Source organism: Bos taurus, chromosome 7 (assembly GCF_002263795.3).
Source record: "Bos taurus isolate L1 Dominette 01449 registration number 42190680 breed Hereford chromosome 7, ARS-UCD2.0, whole genome shotgun sequence".
NCBI classification, from domain to species: Eukaryota; Metazoa; Chordata; class Mammalia; order Artiodactyla; family Bovidae; genus Bos; species Bos taurus.
This window is the reverse complement of record NC_037334.1, coordinates 51,636,026-51,655,784: the sequence shown is the minus strand read 5'-3', so window position 1 is coordinate 51,655,784 and position 19,759 is coordinate 51,636,026. Positions and strand designations below refer to the sequence as shown.

General features: G+C 34.7%; 1 protein-coding gene and 1 non-coding gene across 7 annotated transcripts in view; one reads left to right on the top strand and one right to left on the bottom strand.

The window, feature by feature from the left end:
* ANKHD1 (ankyrin repeat and KH domain containing 1) overlaps positions 1–19,759 on the bottom strand; it is a 105,269-nt gene that overhangs the window by 60,415 nt on the left and 25,095 nt on the right. For all 6 annotated transcript variants that reach the window (XM_059888754.1, XM_024995216.2, XM_024995217.2 and 3 more), the window contains exons 2-9: positions 19,431–19,584; positions 10,954–11,110; positions 10,121–10,268; positions 9,211–9,358; positions 7,270–7,503; positions 4,750–4,844; positions 901–1,138; positions 474–665 (exon numbers count right to left, since the gene is read on the bottom strand). In XM_059888754.1, coding sequence (XP_059744737.1) covers positions 474–665; positions 901–1,138; positions 4,750–4,844; positions 7,270–7,503; positions 9,211–9,358; positions 10,121–10,268; positions 10,954–11,110; positions 19,431–19,584 — 1,366 coding nt within the window. The remainder of the gene's footprint in view (positions 1–473; positions 666–900; positions 1,139–4,749; positions 4,845–7,269; positions 7,504–9,210; positions 9,359–10,120; positions 10,269–10,953; positions 11,111–19,430; positions 19,585–19,759) is intronic.
* Positions 16,394–16,500, top strand: LOC112447668 (U6 spliceosomal RNA). The gene has a single exon (XR_003035847.1). It is a non-coding gene; the product is annotated as a U6 spliceosomal RNA (small nuclear RNA).

Sequence of the window (19,759 nt, the reverse complement as noted above, 5' to 3'; positions counted from 1 at the left end):
TGCTTCACAATATATAAAGCACAAATTATTTTATATAAAGACCAAATATTTCTGCCAAAAAACAATTTCCACTTTTTCATTCATTCTTTTTTTTTTGAGAAGTAAGAAATGTCAAGAAATGACATTGTCAAATGTTATAGAGGTTATCAAATTATAACCTCTATGTCATCCCTATATTCTCTTACTGAAAGACTGTAGAAGGAGCTAATTTCTCCCCTTCAGAAACTACAAATCATTCAATGGAAAGAGAAGATCAACGGGAAGTCTTACCATCACTAAGCAAACATTAACTACTTTATAAAACTTTTTTTTTTTTTTAAGACATTTTTGGAGATTTAAAAGCCTAAGACGAGAGTTAAATTGTGGAGCTGTTTTTCAACCTTTGTAGAAATGAAAAAAATAGAGTTAATTGTTAAAGTTATGAAAAGCAATATAAAATTCTTTCTCCAAAAGGCGTTATTAAAGCCACATACCAGCAGCCAGTAAGTATTTAACCAACTCCAGGTGTCCCTCCTGAGAAGCCTCCATCAGAGGTGTGGAACAGCCGAGTTCTATGTCAGCCCCCGCCTTAATCAGGAAGTCTGCAACTTCAGAAAAACCTCCACAGCAAGCCAACGTCAGAGCAGTTTCTTGGGTTTCTTCTGTCTGAGCATTTATATTTGCTCCTGGGAAAAGCATAAAAATAGATAAAACTATAGTTACAAAAGACTTACAATTAAGTGTTCTGATTTCTGATAATTATCTCTTATTTTTTCTGTTTCTGGTGTTCCACCCAGGGTGTTGAAAACTTATTTTATCATCAATGCAAACAATATCTTAGTTGTAATAAACTTCAGTGATACTGACACAAAAATTCAAAGGAAATTGATTTTTTTAATTAAAGAAGTAGAACTATTTTACCTTGCGCTAAGAGTAGTGCCACCATCTCTTCATGTCCCTCCCGAGCAGCTTCCATCAAAGGAGTATATCCTTCATCATTAACTTCTTCAAGATTTGCTCCCCTTTCAATAAGCAGAGCTGCCAATTCAACATGTCCTCCACAGGCAGCCAGAGTTAACGGCGACTCGAATGAATCCGCAGGCATATTCACTTGAGCACCACTATCCAAAAGCAAACGTGCTACCTCTACATGTCCATCCTGCAGATTTTCAGAAGTAAAACAAGAAGAAAAGAATTTTTGTTTTGATATTTTTTAAGTGGGAGAAGAAAAGCAACAGATTGTGGAAAGACAGGAGGGAAGAAAAGGAGAGGCAGCTTAGATGCATATATATTATCATACACATCTGAGAAGTTTTGAAATCTGTCTTATCAAAAGTCCATTAAAATTATTTTACCTTACTTTAGAGTAAGCCCAAAATTTTCCATAAGAATCAAACTTGGTACATACAGTTACAATTTCAAATAATTTTTAATTTCTACATTCTCTGAAGTTCAAAAAAGTATTAAATCCATAGTCATCAGTAACTCAAAATAAAATAATTACTATTTATACTACAGCCAGGGTCAAATATAGCTATAGCCTCAAACTTAAGTGTCATGTTTAAGTGTAGAAATTGTGTTAGATCTATTTAAGAAACAAAGACTGAGAAAAAATAACAACAAATTCTGTGAAGTCATTATCATTTGGGATTATATCACCAAGGTAAATCCCTGTGGACTGATACTATCTTATATTTTTTCTTATCACTAGTTTGTTGTAATAAGGCAAAGAATTTTACAAAGATGCAAAAATTACTCACTTGTAAATAATTTTACCATGAGCCTATCTGCATAGATAGGCAATTAACAAAATATTCTCATGGAGGTACCCATTCTACCCCTTTATCATCATAAATACATTTCTTTAATTTCAAATTCTTTGCTTCAAAATTTTATGGGTCTTAACTCCTGTGGAAAATAAAGATAGAGCTGGTATGTTGTTCTTTATTTTAAAAAATGACCCAATATTGCTAATGAAAAGTAAACAGAGTAGAAAAATAAGGTTTTATAAGGTTGGGAAACTCTTTTACTGAAGAACTAATGAAAGAAACCTTAAATATTAGGTTTCAGTATCTATCTAGAGTTTTATTATACTTAAATAAATAAGTTAGTTATAATCACTTTAGCTTTAATATGAACAAATACTTCACATTAAAATAAAACACATTTTTACCAAATTCCTATATTGAGTTATTTGGTATCTGAAATATACACCTAATTTAAAAGAAAATAAGGGTTTATAAGTGTCCACAAATCAGGGAACTACTATTGCACCCAGCTTCTTTAGGTTCCCAAGAAACTGTTTTGTATGAATTTAATTTTTGAAGATTCTTTGTATATTGTGCTAACATACCTAGAGTACAGACCTTAACAGTGAAATTGTGCTAAGAACTTTTTAAATATTAATGTGCAGTATTATTTCTAACAAAGGAAAAAAGAATACGAAAATAAAATTAAAAAAGAATAATCCACTCTTTAAACAAAAATAATTTGACCATATTTAACTGTACAGTTCAGCAGCACTAAATGCATTCACATTGTTATGCAACTCTCATCATCATTCATCTCCCAAATTTTTCAATTTCCTAAAATGAAACTCTGTTCCCATTAACCACTAAGTCCCCATTCCTCCTCCCACCTCCCCCAGGCCCCTGGGCATCTAACAACGTACTAAGAACAATCAACTCTTTGGCTTCCTTGATGGATCAGTGGTAAAGAATCCACCTGCCAGTACAGGAGACATGGGTTCGATCTATAGTCTGGGAAGATCCCACATGCCACAGAGCAACTAAGCCCGTGTGCCACAACTACTGAGCTTGTGCTCTAGAGCTGAGGGGCCACAAGTACTGAAGCCAGAGTGCCCTAGAGCCCATGTTCTGCAACAAGAGAAGCCACGACAATGAGAAGCCCACGCACTGCAACTACAGAGTAGCTCCTGCTCGCCTCAACTAGAGAAAAAGCCCGTGCAGCACTGAAGACCCAGAGCAACCAAAAATAAATAAATAAAATAATAATAATCCACTCTTAAAGGCCTAATATCAATATTAATTTTTTTTTAATTCTAAGAATTCAGTCTTAGCCATTGAGCAGTAGCTGGGATTGGCCTTACCCTCCTATCACAAACTATAAAAACTGGGATAAAACTACTAGAGGCACTGGACAGCAACCAAGCTAGGGTTAGAGTTATAATCACTGAAAGAAGGAAGCATATGAGATAAGTGCTACATTCACTCTAACTTTTTCTCTTTAGGCATCTTCCAAACCATGGCCCAAGGAAATAAAGCCTAAACAAAGAATGAACATCTTTAGGACCAAAGAGTTAAAGACCTAGGAGTAAAAGCGATGCTGAAATTAAGCCTCAATAGGATCAGGGTGATTCACTGGTAATTTAAGTACCTGATAGAACAGAATTTAACAGTCTTAAAAGAAGGACAGGATAATCCAGAGCCTTGAAAAGGGATCATCTACAGCATATGACTTACAATAAAAAACAGTTAGACAAATCAAGAAGCAAGAAAAGGTGACTGACCTCAAGACATAAAATAATAAAAATTGACCCAGAATTGAATCAGATATACAAGATAGAAGAAAAGAACTTCAAAACAACTACTACACTGCCTGTGTGCAGCAATGAATACTCAGCACAGCCAAAAATAAATAAATAAAATTTAAAAAGAATAGAAAAACAGAGAAAAATCAGTGAAACCAAAAATTAAAGGCTCATCATTACGTTCATATGCAATCTAAAGGAACCCTGAATAGCCAAAACCAACTTGAAAAAGAAAAACAAAGCTGGAGGACTCATACTTCCTGATGTCAAAACTTAAACAAAGCTACAATAATTACAACTTTGTGGTTCTGACTTAAAGACAAACATACAGGCCAATGAAAGAGAACAGAGAGATTAGAAATAAACCTTGCATGTACAGTCAAATAATTTTTGATAAGAGTGTCAAGATGATTCAAATGGGAAAAGTCAGTCTTTCTAATTTTGATGCTGGGAAAACCAGATAGTCACATGCCTAAGTGTGAAATTTAACACTTAACCTAATATCATATATAAATTTACTCAAAATGGATTAAAAACCTAAAAAAAAGAGCTAAAACTATAAGAAAATACAGGACTAATGCTTCATGAAACTGGATTTGGCAATGACTTCTTGGATATGGTATCAAAGGCACAAGAAACAACAACAAAAATAGATGAGATGGACTTCTGAAAAACAAACCAACAAAAGCACAACTTTTGTGCACAGAGGAGACTATGAACAGAGTAAAAGGGCAGTCCATGAAATGAGAGAAAATATTTATCATATATCTGATAAGGAATTAAGATCCAGACAATATAAAGAACTTCTAATATTTATCAACAGAAAACAAGCTAATTCAAAAATGGGCAAACGATTTGAATAGACATTTCTCTAGAAGATATACTGCCGTAGAAAACAGTATGGTAGTGGTAATCCTCTTAATTATACTTATGACATGTGTATTTTACCATGATGAGAAAGCTGGAAAGAAAATAAAAGTACATGAGTGTGCTGGAAATAACATAGCTAAGGCTGCCTTTCGTATGATTTCCTACATCAATAGATTTACTATGAAAAGCTAAACACTGCACACATCCCCTTCAGCCTCTAATAACGTACAAAATTTTCAGATTCCTCACCATCTCATAACAATTTTTCCAAAAAATAGTAATAATTCTCAAAGGCTTAAATACATATGACTCTTTCGTCCCATATAATCTCAAGTGCAATTTAAAATTACCATGCAAGCCTCCATTAAGGCAGTGTGCATCTCATCTGTTTTGTGCTCTTGATCTGCACCAGCATCAAGCAGAAAGCGAACCATGTCCAAATGGCCTTAAAAAAAGAAGAAAACAAATTTTAAAACTATATTTCTCAAGAACTATCAATTTAATATATAAGTATTAAAATGGGAAATATTTTTCTTTCAGATGTCTATACAAAAATTTATAAGAGAACTTATTTTGCATTCAATAAATCAACAATTCTACAAAGCCAATCCAAAATAGTAAGCAGGCTCTCATCAAGGTCTTATCTAGGTTTTAAAGATCAAATTAGTCCAAAGCACATTAATTCAAGCTAGGTAAAGCAATAAAATGGTAATACTTATACTTTGATTTAATCTATATAAACTATAAATCAAAACACTGAAATAAAACAGAATGCCAAGTAAAGTACGTTTGGATCATATTTTTCAGAAATAAAGCTTTAAAACAATAACCATAAACTCACTGTGGCAATGAGCAGGCACAGAAAACTCCACTTAAAATAATTTCAACCTTCTTGATACATTTAGTATATAAAAAGCCTTAATAGTCAATAAGAAAAAGACAAACACTCCAGTAGAAAAATGGATGAAGGACATGAAATGGCAATTCAAAAAAAAGAAATGAAAATGAATATTAAACTGATGAAAAATATATTAAACCTTCCTACTAAACAAATGCAAATTAAAATGAGACACCATTTTTTACTATCAAAATGGCAAATATTAAAAAGAATGATAATACCCAGTGTTGGTGAGGGTGTAGGGTGGGGTAAAGGGCACTCTCAAACACTGCTGGTGGGAGTGTAAATTGGTTCAACCTTTCTAGAAGGCAATTTGGCAATATGTATCAAAAGCCTTAAAAATGTCCATACCCTTTGACCCAGCAATTCCACTTCCAGGAATTTATCCTAAGGAAATAATCAGAGATTAGGCAAAGATGTCTGCACAAGGATGTTATCACAGTGTTTTTAATAATAGTGAAAAACTGGGAACAATTCAAGTGTCCAACAATAGGCAGTTATGGTGCATCCATTTGATGTATTTGGCAGAGATTGCTAATTCCCTACCCAATATCCATTCTTTCATTTTCATCCTGATTTCATCTCAGTGGCAACATGCCTGACTAAAAGACTACATTTTCCTGTCTCCCTTGCTGCTATGTGTAGCCAATGGGATGTAGGAGGGACTTACAAGGCAGAACTTCCAGGAAGACTCCTTAAAGATAGCTGACGTTGGAAGGCATTCCTCATTTTGCCCTTACCCCTTGCATCCTTCCTAGAATATGGACTGCTGGAGCCCTAGCTACCATCTTTGAGCACAGATAATAGGTAACCTTGAGAACAGAAACCACACACTAGGATGGGTGGAGCAGAATGCTGATATCTTAATAAAAATGGAACTGCCTTTTCAGTTCTAGATAGCCTATTTTTGTAACTTAAAAAAAATTTTTTTAATCCACACCACTTGCAGGATCCTAGCTCTCCCACCAGGGATTGAACTTGGCACTCGGCAGTGAAAGCATGGAGTCCTAACCACTGGACTGTCAGAGAATTCCCAGAATTGTTTTATATAAATGAGAATGAGTTTCTCTTTTGTTCAAATCATTATTAATTTAGGTTTTGTAACAAAAGCAGCCAAATCTACTCCTAATTAAAATAGTGAAACACCATGAGAATATCAAAAGTTGTACTACAAAAATACTTATTGAGATGGGGAAGTGTTCGTGATAAGCAGACTATAAAAGTGTTAGAGTATGACCATTTAGTTTTTAAAATGTATATATACATTTTGACCTGTGGACAATGTGGAAGGTTAGGGTACAGTCAAAAATCCACATCACAGTTGGCCCTCTGTATCCATGGTTCCATATCCGAGGATTCAACCAGCTTTGAACTGTTTAGTACTACAGTACATATTTATTGAAAAAAATCCATATGTAGTGAACCTGTGCAGTTCAAACCCAAGTTGTAAGACTCAAGTGTGTATACATTTGTTTATAAATATACCTAAAAAACACGCTGGAAGTAACTATACTAAAATATTGTTTATATGCTTTTTAAATATTTAGATGGTAACATTATATGTCATTGTAAAATTTCTTTACACTATTCTGTTTTTTAGGATTTATATATCATGTGACTATTATTATTTGAGTGTGTATTATTTTTGAAATAAAGATTGGAAAAATCATATAAAACAAAAGTTATTAAAGAATGGAAACCCTCTAAGTCTGTGCTAAGAATTCCGGTTGACTTTACAGCTAGTTGAGTAAATTTTGAATTAAAATAATAAGAAAACATATACTATGAAACTATACTATAGGAAATACAGGCTAAAATGGACTTTCTATATAATGTCTCAGAAGCTAGATAATTTTATAGCACAGGGAAAGTATAAACAATAAAAAATTAACTCATACTCAGTATCCAAATATTTAAATATTCAAAGTTATTATGAAAAAACTCTATAAACATATATACATTTATAGAGTACCTTTGTAGCATGCAAGTGTAAGAGCACTTTCTTTGAATTCATTAGAATGAGTGTTGATGCCTGCCCCATGATCTAGAAGAACTCTTGCAACTTCCACATGACCTGCACTGGCTGCTTCCATTAAGGGGGTATGTCCATTTTCATTATGATCTTCTATATTTGCGCCTTCATTAAGTAGCACTTTCACAATATCAACAAATCCTCCAGCACAGGCATAAGTTAATGCAGTGTTGCCTAACAAAAAGAAATTAAAAATTATGATAAAACTGATACAATTCCTATTATACTACTGCTCTAGTTCTATTGCTTCAATTACCTTACATAAACCACTACAATTATTATCTCAAGTTTTTCATTGTATTGGTTAGAAGCATCATCTGAATTTTATCACTAATTAAAAGGTTTATTATAAATGAGCCAATTTACCTCTCTTCATATTTCCTTAGCTTGTAAAATAAGATTGTCATCTTGAAAAATTACTTCAATATATTTTAAAATAAAATATTCTAATGTATCAAAGTATTGCTTTTTCTTACAACACTACACAACTTAGAAACACTTAACATTTTCTATGTGTATTCATTTCTTAATTTTCTTTTACTTCTCCTTTATCTTTAAACATTTATTCATAACACAATTCATTGTTCTAGATATATTTTCTTTCTGAAATATATGTTTAGCCTACATTTATGAGACCCAAGGAGACAGAAATAAATCTCCCTCAGCTTAACTCCTTCAAAATAAAAATTTATTTAAAAGGTCATTATTCTTTGATCTGCCACTTATTTCTTTCTTGATTTGTTTTGAGGACTTTTATTATTAAAGGGAGTAGGGAAATGGTTTAACTACCCAATAGTATGAGACTGAAGAAGACTGTTTTAAAGGCTCAGCAAGAAAATTATCATTTCAAAGCCAAAGTTGTTCAGAATTCAACTGTTTTAACAGTCTCAGACATTAAGGATATTAATTTTACTACAACTATGGCAAAATGGTCAGCAAAGTGACCTACAATCCCTTCTAAGAAGTCATGGTCATTTAAAAATAAATTAGGTTGCATTTAACATTTATTTAAGTATGCTAACATATACTCAAATGTCACTTAATGGAACACTGATATGTTTTCATTATTGAAACTGTTTTTTAAACCATGTGCTTGCTTGAGATTTAGGAATCTCATTACTAAATGTATATTTTCTGCAACTCAAGACATATGCGGAGAAGGCAATGGCATCCCACTCCAGTACTCTTGCCTGGAAAATCCCATGGATGGAGGAGCCTGGTAGGCTGCAGTCCATGGGGTCGCGAAGAGTCGGACACGACTGAGCGACTTCACTTTCATGCATTGGAGAAGGAAATGGCAACCCACTCCAATGTTCTTGCCTGGAGAATCCTAGGGACGGTGGAGCCTGGTGGGCTGCCGTCTATGGGGTCGCACAGAGTCGGACACGACTGAAGCGACTTAGCAGCAGCAGCAAGACATATGACCAAGAGTAATAAAGAACCTTACTAGAGTAGCTTTCATGTTGCCAGGAAAATACCTTATTAGTAAATGCATTCTGTACACTTGACATAAAAAACTCTATAAGGTTTTGACTCTCAGGTTAATATATACAAGGTAGTTGCTATTTAAATGAGACAAAGAATTGTGAAAGATACAGTTCATTAATTTGCCTCTTTAAAACATTATATATCATTGTGGCAAAGAAATTGTCTCCAGCAGAAAAACTGTCAATCCTGATCAAACAGAATGTAAGAGTATTCCAAAGACTTCTGAAGATAACAAATTAATCTATATTTTACTCAGAAATTCTAAACAATGGCTACGATTTTTCTGTATATTTACAACCAACTATCCCTAGGAATCAAATTTTTTTCTCTCTCAGGTTATAGTTATTCACATCAATTTATTTTCCTCAAATGAACACATCACTTTCGACATACCTGTTGCAGACTGTGAGTTGACATCTGCATCATGAAGAAGCAACAATTTCACAATATCTAAATAACCTCCACTAGATGCTGCCATTAGGGGAGTTATATCTCCTTTATTCCCTCTGTCTTCAACATTAGCATGCATAGCAAGCAATACCTTTAAAACACATAGGCACATGGAGAGAAACTGTCAATTCTTACAATTAATAGTACTCTAGGTAATATACTGAATCTGGGAAGATACTCTTTTAGAATGGAGACAAGTAAAAATAAAAATAATCACCTTTGGGGAAAATATGCTAGTGTTCACTGCTCAAAAAAAACACTGGTTAAATGTTATATTTTATAATACCATTACATATTATCTCTAAGTAAAGTAGGTAATCATATAACCATCCAATTATAAAATTTAACTGCTACTGTCAAAAAAATTGTATTATGCTTAGGATTATCTAGCAAGAGAACAGCAAACCTATTCACAAGACAGAAACTAATTGGTAAACACGTGGCTATTTCCCAATATTGCTCTAACAGAAAAAAAAACTAAAAAGAATTGGGATAATCCAGATGGAATGAAAGTAAATCAACATTTTTCATTATAGTTGTATATTATTTCTAATGGCAAGTTTAAAATTTACTATTATTAATATTATCTCTATGTGGTTTTTTTTCCTTTCCTTTTTTTCCCTATGTGTCTCTCATTCATTAGGACTATTTTTGAGTAAGTGGCAGAAAAAATGGACCATGACAAGTTGCATGCACAGAGAACAAAAATTAATTATGTATCAGTTTCTATTTAACCTACTGCCAAAAAAGGAAAGACCCTGGTCTCTAATGATGATTTTTTTATTAATGATAAAAATAAATAAAACATCAAAATCTTCCACAATTCTGATCACTAAAGATTACTTCTGCTTACTTGTGCTAATTCATAATACCCAGCTGAACAAGCCAAACACAGCAGGCTTTCTCCTTCTTCAGTATGTTCATTTACACTTCTGCCTTCATCTAGCAGTTTACGAACAGCATTCACATCCCCATCAGAACAAGCTTCTGCCAGACTGCGACTGAAAACAAACCAACACAGAAAAACTCAAGGTCCTATGATAATGAATTGTATTAAATATATACAGTTAGTTATACAAAGAAAAATGCTGATATTGTAAGAAAAAAATTATTTGAATATTTATTTGCATACTAATTTTTCATGTATGTGGACCAAGCCAGAAAGCAATAAGTAAATGTGAAAACAGCTGTCATATTGTCATGTCATATTAAGTTTTAAATAAACTGTATAAAGCATTAGATGAACAAGTTTTTAAACTAATGTTATGATTCCCAAAGACGTATTTATCTTAAATTTTACTCGGTAATAGTGAGGTAATAGAAGATGAAAATCTGAATAAAATTTTTATTGCAGAATGACTAACAAAATCGGTGAGTCTCTAACTCTAATGTGCATACAAACAGCCCATGTTTCTCGTTAAAATGTAGATTCTGATTCAGTAGATCCAAGTGGGGTCTGAAATTCTACATTTCTAATAAGTTCTCAGGTTATGCTGATGCTGCTAGTTCCAAGTGCCATGTCTGAATAGCAAGGACCTAGATTACTGCATTAGCAACCCATTTCATTTATTATTACTCAGGCGGTCAGTTTAGAGTTTCAACTATAACCTTTGGAGTAAGTAACTTCATTAGAAATGAAAATCAGATACAGAATTGAATACTCAGCAGAAGTCATTAAACACATACGTGTCTACTTGTCCTGCACTGTGACTGTTTTCCGCCCTCATCCGCGTCAGTGCAGCGGCAGCTTCATCCAGTGCACAACTTACTGAGGATGTCAGTCTTCGGAGTACCTCAGGATCTGCAAAGGCTTTACCATCAGCAGTTGACAATTTGCCAATTCCTTCAGTGTGCATCAATTAGATGGTGCAGGGAAAGAAGAAGCATAAATGTATAAATTGTAATTACATTTCTTAACACTATTATCTAGGGCAAAATGCATGTGTAAGGCTGACAATTTAAATTTTGCCACTAACATCAAAAGGCCATTCATAACTACCTATGTTTTAGTCTTTTCATCTTTACAATTCACATAACACTAATTTGTCCTCTACCTAACTCCAAATATAACTTAATGCTTACTGTAAAAAAATGGATGAGATTTCTATCAAAGTATAATTACAGCATCAGATCTAAAGTATAAGATCCTATCTATCTATTGATATTTTTAGTAGTAATGAAGGAAATATTCTTTAATATTACAACAAACAATCCAACAGTTTCTTCCTTTGATTGAACAGCCACCTAGAACCATTTTCTGGGTAAACATGGTAAATTAAAATAAATTATCATATTTTACATTTATTATGTGCTTTTAAATGTACCAGACATAAAGGAATAAAACGTAGCTCCTGTCCTTACAGAGCTCACAATCTGGTTGGTCTAGGCTGCCAATAAATCTTTTTCTCTAGATTCAGTGAGGAATCAGTAACAGAAAACTTTGTTGATAATATCACCACCTGTTACTGCTGAAAATGAGAGGAAAATAGCCAATAAAAATTTATAGAACAAAAAAAAAAGAAGGGAAAAATTGCACAATAAGAGAAAAAATAGACATTGTGATGCTCTCCAATTAAAACAGTATGATAGTATGACACCTGCACAGAAAAATAATTCTATCAAGGATATATAATAGAGCCCCCAAGATCCTGGATTATTTGTGAACTCAATATATGACAAAGGTGGCACTTCAAATCAATGGAGATAAGAGAGCTTATTTCCTAAACACTGTTCAGAAGTTGGCTATTTGAAAATTAGGTAAGATCTCAAATTCATACCATTTACAAAAATAAAAACCTGGTAGACTTAAATGAAATCTGAAAAGTACTATTATACTATGTAGTATTCTTCTATTGCTGATGTTAAGGAGGATTTTCTAAGCATGAGACCAAATCACGAAAGCTATAAAGTAAAAAATTAGTAAATGGGATACTAAACATGTTTATTTTCAATAAAAATTTCTATATAATTAAAGGCACTATAAATAAAATTAAGGCAAAATAAAAACTGGAAAAATTAACACACAATTAATTTATATCATTTATAAAGAACTACCACACAACTTGTTGATAACATTGACTGAACACAAACTATGAAATTGACCAAAAGAACAAAGGTGTGAGACCCTTTCAAACAGTTGATAGGAAGGTATACTGACATAAACTTGACATTTCTATTGATAAAAATTATCAAAATTTTGAATGCAAAAATATCCTCTGACCTAGCAGTATCACTTTCTAAAACTCTGTCCTATGAAGATACTTGCACAAGCAAGAAAAGTCATGGATATATATGGATATAAACTATAGCAGTATTTGTGATATAAAAAAATTGGAAATAACCTAAAAATATCAACATATAATGTTATAGAAGGATGAACACAATAAATTAAGTGAAAAAAAGTGAAGTCGCTCAGTCGTGTCTGACTATTTGTGAACCCATGGACTATAGCCTACCAGGCTCCTCTGTCCATGGGATTTTCCAGGCAAGAATACTGGAGTGGGTTGCCATTTCCCTCTCCAGGGGATCTTACTGACCCAGGGATCGAACCTGGGTCTCCCGCATTTTAGGCAGACACTTTACCATATGAGCCACCAGGGAAGTCCAAAAAAGAAAAGTTAAAAAAAGGAAAATTATGATTTGTTAATATGAACCTATTTAACTTAAAAAAAAAATCATGTATTTATAAAACTACAAGTGAAAGTCTGAAAGTATATGTAAATCCTGACAAGTATACATAAACCTTTACAATCAAATTAATACATCTCATTCTGTTTTCAGTCAGTTCAGTTCAGTTGCTCAGTCGTGTCCGACTCTTTGCAACCCCATGGACTGCAGCACACCAGGCCTCCCTGCCCATCACCAACTGCCAGACTTTACTCAAACTCATGTCCATTGAGTCGGTGATGCCATCCAACCACCTCATCCTCTGCCGTCCCCTTCTCCTCCTGCCTTCAATCTTTCACAGCATCAGGGTCTTTTCAAATGAGTCAGCTCTTCACATCAGGTGGCCAAAGTATTAAAGTTTCAGCTTCAACATCAGTCCTTCCAATGAATATTCAGGACTGATTTCCCTTAGGATGGACTGGTTAGATCTCCTTACAGTCCAAGGGACTCTCAAGAGTCTTCCCCAAAACAACAGTTCAAAAGCATCAATTTCGGTACTCAGCTTTCTTTAGAGTCCAAAGCTCACATCCATACACGACTACTGGAAAAACCATAGCCTTGACTAAATGGACCTTTGTTGGCAAAGTAATGTCTCTGCTTTTCAATATGCTGTCTAGGTTGGTCATAATTTTCCTTCCAAGGAGTAAGCATCTTTTAATTTCATGGCTGTAGTCACTATCTGCAGTGATTTTGGAGCCCCCAAAAATAAAGTCAATGGAAACACTGTTTCCATTGTTTCCCCATCTATTTGCCATGAACTGATGGGACTGGATGCCATGATCTTTGTTTTCTGAATATTGAGCTTAAGCCAAAATTTTCACTCTCCTCTTTCATCAAAGATTCTCTTTAGTTCTTCACTTTCTGCCATCAGGATGGTGTCATCAGCATATCTGAGGTTACTGACATTTCTCGCAAAAATCTTGATTCCAGCTGTGCTTCTTCCAGCCCAGCGTTTCTCATGATGTACTCTGCATATAAGTTAAATAAGCCAGGTGACAATATACAGCCTTAACATACTCCTTTTCCTATTTGGAACCAGTCTGTTGTTCCATGTCCAGTTCTAACTGTTGTTTCCTGACCTGCATACAGGTTTCTCAAGAGGCAGGTCAGGTGGTCTGGTATTCCCATCTCTTTCAGAATTTTCCACAGTTTATTGTGATCCACACAAAGGCTTTGGCATAGTCAATAAAGCAGAAATAGATGTTTTTCTGGAACTCTCTTGCTTTTTCCATGATCCAGCAGATGTTGGCAATTTGATCTCTGACTCCTCTGCCTTTTCTAAAACCAGCTTGAACATCTGGAAGTTCACCGTTTATGTACTGTTGAAGCCTGGCTTGGAGAATTTTGAGCATTACATTACTAGCCTGTGAGATGAGGGCAATTGTGTGGTAGTTTGAGTATTCTTTGGCATGGCCTGTCTTTGGGATTGGAATGAAAACTGACCTTTTCCAGTCCTGTGGCCATTGCTGAGTTTTCCAAATTTGCTGGCATATTGAGTGCAGCACTTTCACAGCATCATCTTTTAGGATTTGAAATAGTTCAACTGGAACCATCACCTCCACTAGCTTTGTAGTGATGCTTTCTAAGGCCCACTTGACTTCGCATTCCAGGATGTCTGGCTCTAGATGAGTGATCACACCATGGTGATTATCTGGGTCGTGAACATCTTTTTTGTACAGTTTTTCTGTGTATTCCTGCCACCTCTTCTTAATATCTTCTGCTTCTGTTAGTTCCATACCATTTCTGCCCTTTATTGAGCCTATCTTTGCATAAAATATTCCCTTAGTATCTCTAATTTTCTTGAAGAGATCTCTAGTCTTTCCCATTCTATTGTTTTCCTCTATTTCTTTGCATTGATCACTGAGGAAGGCTTTCCTATCTCTCCTTGCTATTCTTTGGAACTCTGCATTCAAATGGGTATATCTTTCCTTTTCTCCTTTGCGTTTCACTTCTCTTCTTTTCACGGCTATTGGTAAGGCCTCCTAAGACAGACATTTGCTTTTCTGCATTTCTTTTTCTTGGGGATGGTCTTGATCCCTGTCTCCTGTACAATGTCATGAACCTCCATCCATAGTTCATCAGGCACTCTGTCTATCAGATCTAGTTCCTTAAATCTATTTCTCACTTCCACTGTATAATCATTAGGGATTTGATTTAGGTCATACCTGAATAGTCTAGTGGTTTTCCCTACTTTCTTCAATTTAAGTCTGAATTGGGCAATAAGGAGTTCATGATCTGAGCCACAGTCAGCTCCCGGTCTTGTTTTTGCTGACTGTATAGAGCTCCTCCATCTTTGGCTACAAAGAACATAATCAATTTGATTTCAGTATTGACCATCTAGTGATGTCCATGTGTAGAGTCTTCTCTTGTGTTATTGGAAGAGGGTGTTTGCTATGACCAGTGCATTCTCTTTGCAAAACTCTATTAGCCTCTGTCCTACTTCATTCCGTACTCCAAAGCCAAATATGCCTGTTACTCCAGGTGTTTCTTGACTTCCTACTTTTGCATTCCAGTCCCCTATAATGAAAAGGACATCTTTTCTTTTCTTTGGGTGTTAGTTCTAGAACATCTTGTAGGTCTTCATAGAACCATTCAACTTCAGCTTCTTCAGTGTTACTGGTTGGGGCATAGACTTGGATTACCGTGATACTGAATGGTTTGCCTTGGAAACGAACAGAGATCATTGTGTCGTTTTTGAGATTGCACCCAAGTACTACATTTTGAGACTGCATCCAAGTACTACATTTTGGACTCTTTTTTGGACTATGATGGATACTCCATTTCTTCTAAGGGATTCTTGACCACAGTAGTAGATATAATGGTCATCTGAGTTAAATTCACCCATTCCAGTCCATTTTAGTTCGCTGATTCCTAAAATGTCGACGTTCACACTTGCCATCTCCTGTTTGACCATTTCCAATTTGCCTTGATTCATGGACCTAACATTCCAGGTTCCTATGCAATACTGCTCTTTACAGCATCGGACCTTGCTTCCATCACCAGTCACATCGACAACTGGGTGTTGTTTTTGCTCTGGCTCCGTCTCTTCATTCTTTCTGGAGTTATTTCTACGCTGATCTCCAGCAGCATATTGGGCACCTACTGACCTAGGGAGTTCATCTTTCAGTGTTCTATCTTTTTGCCTTTTCATACTGTTCATGAGGTCCTCAAGGTAAGACTACTGAAGTGGTTTGCCATTCCCTTCTCCAGTGGACCACATTTTGTCAGAACTCTCCACCATGACCCATCTGTCTTGGGTGACCCTATACAGCATGGCTCATAGTTTCATTGAGTTATACAAGGCTCTGGTCCATGTGATTTTGTATTATATATTACATTTATAATTTAGAAAAGAATTTTAAAAAATTCTTCTTGAAATGGCCTTAATTCTCAAACAACCTTAAAAAATATTTTCAACTTTTTTTTTTCAGTTAAAATAGTGTCAAGGATTCTGTCTTTAGTGCTCATTTCAGCAGCACATACACTAAAATTGGAACAATACAGAAAAAATTAGCATGGCCCTTGTGCAAGGATGACACGCAAATTTATGAAGCATTTCATAATTTTAGACCTATATGTAAGACTAGAAACTATAAAACTCTTAGAGGAAAACATAGGCAGAACATTTGATGATATAAATAAAGGAAGAGTCTCTATGACCCACCTCCTAGAGTAATGGAAATAAAAACAAAAGTCACGAGTGGAATCTAATTAAACTTAAAAGCTTCTGCACAGCAAAGGAAACTATAAACAAGGTGAAAAGACATCCTTTAGAATGAGAGAAAATAATAGCAAATGAAACAACTGATAAAGGATTGATTTCCAAAATATACGAACAGCTCACACAACTCAATACCAGAAAAACAAACAACCCAATCAAAAAGTAGGAAAAAGACCTAAACAGACATTTCTCCAAAGAAGATACACAGGTAGATGGCTAACAAACACATGAAAAGATGCTCAACATTGCTCATTATTAGAGAAATACAAATCAAAATTACAATGAGATATCACCTCACACTGGTCAGAATGGCCATCATCAACAAGTCTACATACAATTAATGCTGGAGAGAGTGTGGAGAAAAGGGAACCCTCTTGCAATGTTGGTGGGAATGTAAATTGATTCAGCCACTGTGGAAGACGGTATGGAGATTCCTTAAAAACTAGGAATAAAACCACCATATGACTGAGCAATCTCACTCCTAGGCATGCCCTGAGGAAACCAAAATTGAAAAAGAAACATGTGTCCCAGTGTTCACTGAAGCACTATTTACAATAGTGAGAACATGGAAGCAACCTAGATGTCCACTGACAGATAAATGGATAAAGAAGTTGTGGTACATATACACAATGGAATATTACTTGGCCATGAAAAGGAACACATCTGAGTCCGTTCTAATGAGGTGGATGAACCTAGAGCCTATTATACAGAGTGAAGTAAGCCAGGAAGAGAAAAATAAATATCTTATATTAATACATATATATGGAATCTAGAAAGATGGTACAGATGAATTCATTTGGAGGGCAGCAATGGAGAAACAGACATAGAGAACAGACTTATTGACATAGGATGGGGGGAGGAAGGAGAGGGTGGGATGCATGGAGAGAGTAACATGGAAACTTACATTACCATAATTAAAATACATAGCCAATGGTAATTTGCTGTATGTCTCAGGGAACTCAAACAGGGGCTCTATATCAACCTAGAGGAGTGGGATGGGGAGGGAAATGAGAGGGAGGTTCAAGAGGGAGGGGACACGTGTATACCTATGACTGATTCATGTTGATGTTTACAAAATCTGTGAAGCAATTATCTTTCATTAAAAAATTAAAAAATTTTTAAAATATATTTATAAAGGAAAAAAACCTATCTTTAGAAGTCTAGTAATATTTAACACATTCTCATAATTGAAAACAAACATAAGTCTAAAAATTCCTCTTAAATGTTATAGGCTCATGCAATGTACAAAAAAACAAATGAAAATACTAATGCACAAAAAGAAAGTATTCATTAAGCAACTGCCTTGGACAGGGCTTCGAAAGTACATTTTAAAAAACATTTGATAGGGACTTCCCTGATGATCCAGCAGTTAAGAATCTGCCTTACAATGCAGGGGATGAGAGTTTGATCCCTGGTGGGGGGACTAAGATCCCACATGTAGGGTACCACAACTATTGAGCCCAGGTACTCTAGAGCCCTTGTTTCACAACAAGACAGAAGCCCGCATGCAGCAATGAAGAGCCTAGGAGACCCAACAAGACACCGGAGCCAACAGAAAAGGAAAAAACACCTGTAAATTCTTCTAGATTAAATTCTTATGTATGTGTAATGTACACATGTATTTACATTAAATAAATATAGGGATGAGATTGGATGGCATCATCGACTCAATGGACACGAGTCTGAGCAAACTCCAGGAGATAGTGAAGGACATGCAAGCCTAGCATGCTGCAGTCCATGGGGTCACAAAGAGTCAGACACAACTAAGCAACTGAACAACAACAACAATAAAAGAAGGGAATATCATACAAAGTAAACATATCTCAAAAGCAATATACAAAAATTAGAAAAAGATAACTTCCCTCTTAAAACAATTTTAGGAAATGAAAGGCTTTCATTACAGTGTGATGGAAATTTTGTTAGGCAAATTGTGAGAAGGTTTTAGAATATAAAATAGTTATTTATTATAGAAGTATATATTACTTTGAGAAAGCATGCTTATCACAGAATTTTTTTTTCTGTTGCTTCAAAACAAGAAATTGACAGAGTTTGGTAAATTCTGGTCCAATTTTGTGTTCAATTTTTACTTAAATGTCTTCGAAGTTAAAAAAAGCAATCTACAATTAAGTTACAGACTAAAGTCAGTAATCATGTGCACAGTTCCCTAAATCAGCTAAAAGACTCATAATTTGATGGATTTAATTTACCTCACGCATTTTAATTTTACAATGTAACTGGTAATAAGTTTTCCTTAATAACTAGCTACTTATCTAATACTTTAAAAATGCTAGTGTTATTGTACAGCAGGGAACTATATTCAATGTCATGCAGTAAACCATAATAGAAAAGAATACATATATATATATGACTGAATCACTCTGCTGTATACCTGAAACTAACACAACACTGTAAATCAACTATACTTCAATTTTAAAAAAAGTTAGTGCTGAGCCTAGAAATCACTCATTGAGAACTTTCAAGCAAGAATTTTTTAAACATAAAATGTGAACATTTTCTTTAGGAAATTTTTAAAAAACCATAAGTTTTACAGACTTCAAACTTTATATAGTATATAATTTGGTGATAATCTTGTATAACTTTGAATAGAGATGGAGTCTTTTTTTTTTTTTTTTGCTGCTCACAGGATCTTAGTTCCTCCACCAGGAATGGAATCTGGGCCCTTGGCGGTGGAAGTGTGGAGTCCCAACCATGACCACCAGGGAGTTCTCTGGAGTCTTTTAAAGAGATGAGAAAGAGAAAAGAAAAAATAAAGTACCTGCTGCTTCCAGCAAGGCTTCTAGTCGTGCCTGTGTCTCTGGATCCACAGTGCGTAAGTCTGCTCCTTCTGCAGTGCTTGATAAGAATATCTCTGATGTTGTTTTAAGCACTGGGTTATCCAAATCTTCTTGGTCCAAAATAAATGATTCAACCTGTTTATGAATTAAAGATGCAATATTCATAAAGCTGATCTTAATATAGTTAGAATACTACAATTGAAGGTCATAGGACTTCTGATTTGGAATTTAAACATAACCAAATAAATTACTGCAAAAACAGGAGATTATGGGGAAGGACTTTTAGGGAGCCTCTTCAGACACACCAGAT